General features: G+C 39.8%; 1 protein-coding gene across 1 annotated transcript in view; it reads right to left on the bottom strand.

Moving 5' to 3' along the window:
• Positions 1-2301: 2301 nt before the first annotated feature.
• The window catches only part of LOC107696455 (uncharacterized protein C6orf106 homolog), a 4088-nt gene continuing 1455 nt past the window's right edge, over positions 2302-4934 (bottom strand). The window contains exons 2-4 of the mRNA XM_016496792.1: positions 4337-4491; positions 3730-3927; positions 2302-2708 (exon numbers count right to left, since the gene is read on the bottom strand). Coding sequence (XP_016352278.1) covers positions 2374-2708; positions 3730-3927; positions 4337-4491 — 688 coding nt within the window. The 3' untranslated portion in view covers positions 2302-2373. The remainder of the gene's footprint in view (positions 2709-3729; positions 3928-4336; positions 4492-4934) is intronic.

Genomic DNA, 4934 nt, shown 5'->3' with positions numbered 1-4934 from the left:
GGATTGGCCGGAGAGAATCGTCACTACCTGCGTCACTGAACTTGTGACACAAACACAAAAGAACCGCTAGATTTAAATCAGCACAGCCAGCGAAGGATCGAACGCAACTGTTTTGAACAAGCGCACCTTTTTTTTAACAACCAAAAAGTTTTGTTGTCTGTTGCGGAAGTACAGACGTTCCTCTCGTTGATAGCAGAGGAGCGGATCCAGCGAGAGCTTGATGGGGCGATAAAGCTCCGATATTCATATCGGGTATCGGCTCCGATAGTGCCATTTTTCTCGGATCGGGTATCGGTCGGAGAGGGCCGATCCAAATCCGAGATTTTTTTTTTCTTCTTCGATTGTGCGAAGCCATACGATAGCTTAATGTGAGCTACATATGAATATTTAAGTCCTTACATTAAAATTCACACAAACTCTTTTCTCCGCTGTGGCTGTCAGTCATTCGTTCCCTTTAAACCCTGGTCGCATTCGGTTACAACAGTCAGCTCGGTAAAGCTCTCTCCAAGATCATTCTGTGTTCCCATTATACTTGATTTGTAAAAAAAAAAGTTATTTTTTTAATAAAAAAAGTTCGTGGTAGTAGAGGCGGCGCAACTATAACGACATGTGAATAATCCCGCCCACTCTAAAGCGGTACTGAACTGCAGTGGAAACGCAAACCGTGCCGAGCCGAACCGTGCCGTGCTGAGCCGAGTCGTACCACGCAGTGGAAAAGCGCCATTAGTGAAGAGTAGTCATAATCGTTCATTATTCTAACATACAACTTACACCTACAGCTGGGTGATACTGAATATTCTAAATATATCTGAATATATATTTTGTTACAGATATACACTGCCATTCAAAAGTTAGGGGTCAGTAAGATTTTTTGTTTTTGTTTTTAAAAAGTCTCGGTAACACTTTAATATGGTTCATTAGTTAACATTAGTTACTATCATGCTAATCTTCTTTCAACTCAATGAAATTCTCCAAACAGCATACATACCTGGCTGTAAGTCACTACTGAAAAGTTGTTTTGGAGACCATTTGGTGTAATATTTACAGAGCTGTGATTGAGTCCATTTTGATCTTGCTGAATGGAGTCCAGAGGGGCCTCCCAGTGGCCCCCGGGGTCTTTTAGATTATCCTCATTGGTGTCCTGCTTGTTCTTCTGTGGTGAGGCGAAAGGGTTGAAATCTCCCTCCAGACTGCGGTGTGGCTGCGTGTTGAACTCTGTCTCGAAGGAGGATAACTGCTGTGTGACGCCCAGCAGGCCGCCCTCCTCCACACTCAAGATCACCCAGATCACATCTGCACAACAAGGGGAATGAGGTGAGCCTTATGTCCTCCATTCACCAAAGTTGGTTGTAGTACTCAGAACATGCAGAACTAATGCTCTAAATGGCATACTACCATACTAACTGTACTATTTTTAGTATGCAGAAAGAAAATTATATGTGGTTGGATCAACTTGAGGGTGAGTAAATGACCACAGTTTTCATTTCTGAGTGAACTATTACTTTAAAATGTTTGTCATTGCATAACGTTTTGCATATTAATCTTTTTTGAACTAATAGTTTAAAAAAATGAAAATTTGCTTAATTTTTACTCACCTTTTCATCGGACCAGAGTTGCAGAAATGTAGCATTCCATCACTTGCTCACCAATGGATCCTCTGCAGTGAATGGGTGCCGTCAGAATGAGAGTCCAAACAGCTGATAAAAACATCACTATAATCCACAGTCCATCACTTAATGCTGTGTGAGATGAAAAGCTGCATCTTTGTAAGAAACAAAGATTGTTTCTGTTTTCTGTTGTAAACTGTTGGACTGTAAAGTTCACACAAACTCTTTTCTCCGCTGTGGCGGTCAGTCATACGTTCAGCCTTTAAACCCTGGTCGCATTCGGTTACAACAGTCAGCTCGGTAAAGCTCTCTCCAAGATCATTCTGTGTTCCCATTATACTTGATTTGTAAAAAAAAAAGTTATTTTTTTAATAAAAAAAGTTCGTGGTAGTAGAGGCGGCGCAACTATAACGACATGTGAATAATCCCGCCCACTCTAAAGCGGTACTGAACTGCAGTGGAAACGCAAACCGTGCCGAGCCGAACCGTGCCGTGCTGAGCCGAGTCGTACCACGCAGTGGAAAAGCGCCATTAGTGAAGAGTAGTCATAATCGTTCATTATTCTAACATACAACTTACACCTACAGCTGGGTGATACTGAATATTCTAAATATATCTGAATATATATTTTGTTACAGATATACACTGCCATTCAAAAGTTAGGGGTCAGTAAGATTTTTTGTTTTTGTTTTTAAAAAGTCTCGGTAACACTTTAATATGGTTCATTAGTTAACATTAGTTACTATCATGCTAATCTTCTTTCAACTCAATGAAATTCTCCAAACAGCATACATACCTGGCTGTAAGTCACTACTGAAAAGTTGTTTTGGAGACCATTTGGTGTAATATTTACAGAGCTGTGATTGAGTCCATTTTGATCTTGCTGAATGGAGTCCAGAGGGGCCTCCCAGTGGCCCCCGGGGTCTTTTAGATTATCCTCATTGGTGTCCTGCTTGTTCTTCTGTGGTGAGGCGAAAGGGTTGAAATCTCCCTCCAGACTGCGGTGTGGCTGCGTGTTGAACTCTGTCTCGAAGGAGGATAACTGCTGTGTGACGCCCAGCAGGCCGCCCTCCTCCACACTCAAGATCACCCAGATCACATCTGCACAACAAGGGGAATGAGGTGAGCCTTATGTCCTCCATTCACCAAAGTTGGTTGTAGTACTCAGAACATGCAGAACTAATGCTCTAAATGGCATACTACCATACTAACTGTACTATTTTTAGTATGCAGAAAGAAAATTATATGTGGTTGGATCAACTTGAGGGTGAGTAAATGACCACAGTTTTCATTTCTGAGTGAACTATTACTTTAAAATGTTTGTCATTGCATAACGTTTTGCATATTAATCTTTTTTGAACTAATAGTTTAAAAAAATGAAAATTTGCTTAATTTTTACTCACCTTTTCATCGGACCAGAGTTGCAGAAATGTAGCATTCCATCACTTGCTCACCAATGGATCCTCTGCAGTGAATGGGTGCCGTCAGAATGAGAGTCCAAACAGCTGATAAAAACATCACTATAATCCACAGTCCATCACTTAATGCTGTGTGAGATGAAAAGCTGCATCTTTGTAAGAAACAAAGATTGTTTCTGTTTTCTGTTGTAAACTGTTGGACTGTTTTCACTTGTAAACGGTGCTTGATCTGTGCATATTTCTCTCCTGAGACAACTTTTTCACTGGAGAAAGCTTTATGGATTATGGACTTGTATTTTGGCCAGAAGTGACAGTTTAAAAACAGTCAAAGTAAACAATTAAAAAAAAAGTTGAAGTTATGGATTTGTTTATTACAAACACGCAACTTTTCACTTCACAAGACGTTAATTGATGGACTGGAGTGGTGTGGATTACTTGTGGATTATTGTGATGTTTTTATCAGCTGTTTGGACTCTCATTCTGATGGCACCCATTCACTGCAGAGCATCCATTGCTGAGCGAGTGATGTAATGCTACATTTCTTCAAATCTGCTATGATGAAGAAAAAAAAAACTCATCTACATCTTGGATGACCTGAGGGTAAGTACATTTTCAGCTATTTTTTCTTTCATTCCTTTTAAATAGTTGTTTCATAGCCTAATATCTTGAAAACATTGACTGTTACTTTATCGTTTGCGTCTCACCTCCGTAGAAGAGTCCAGTGGCAGTACACATTCTCCACTGGCCCTGGTACATGCCAGGAACAGCTGGACTGCGCATCTGCACGCTCACGTCTGAGATCTCCTGTGGGTCCAGGGACCGCACCATCACCATGTTCACATGACCAAACTGATCCCCGCCAACATACTTCAGACACACACCTGGGGGCCATGACTCTGTACCTGCAACGAAGACAGGAACAACATTAAAGTTTGACAAAACAAAGGATTTAACGTGATGTGGCTAGATCATCAATCCTTAAAAGAAGCAAAACTATTACTGATATTCTGATATCAGTTAATTTTAGGAAATATAATAGTCTATAATGCAGAAAGTGAAACTATCAAATTAACAAACATGAACATGAAACAAGTATGAAATAAAAGTAAAGACTGCTAATAATAAATAAATCTAAGTTAAACTAGGTTTATTACAGTTCAAAATGGCTACTGAATACAAAAATAATAAAACAAAACATTTAAGTCATCCCAAGAGATTCCACAATGGAGTTGTCTTAATGCTGTTTCTAAATTACAATCTGTAAGAGCATCAGCCTCTTCATATTTACAACCAGAGTGAGGAAACACTCACCTGTGTTCTGTATCCTCCATGTCTTTGTGAACTGTGTGTCAGGAGGAACAGACTCCCCCTCTCCAATCGTCACATCTTCCACAAAAGACATTGATGGAGTGTTGATGTTCGGACTCTCAAAGTCATAATACGCACCAATAGCTGCTTGCAGGTTCCTGATAAGACACGAATACAGGCAGATCAACATTGGAGATTCAGGGACAATGTAATTGCCAAGAGCAAACCAACATGCCCAAATTAAATGTATGAAAAGCAGATTAATCATCAGCCAATAGTGCCAACAAACATGTAACTTACATTTATGCATTTAGCAAACTTTATCCAGTGACTTACAATAGAGGAACATAAGCAATTCATCACAGAGCCAACAAGATTCATGATGTACAATAGAAGGTTTATTATAAAGCTGAACTTGGAAGAAGCATGGCATACAGCTGGTGTCAATCCCAACATCTTAAAAGTACCACAATGCATCACAATACCACTTATATACTCCCTTTTTTGACATATATACCCTATAAATGGTTCATATCATGTCCATAAATAAATAGACAATATTAATAACTCACACACACACACACACACACACACACACACA

Source organism: Sinocyclocheilus anshuiensis, unplaced genomic scaffold, assembly GCF_001515605.1.
Source record: "Sinocyclocheilus anshuiensis isolate Anshui unplaced genomic scaffold, SAMN03320099.WGS_v1.1 scaffold522, whole genome shotgun sequence".
Classification (NCBI taxonomy): domain Eukaryota; kingdom Metazoa; phylum Chordata; class Actinopteri; order Cypriniformes; family Cyprinidae; genus Sinocyclocheilus; species Sinocyclocheilus anshuiensis.
This window is presented reverse-complemented; position numbering and strand designations above follow the sequence as displayed.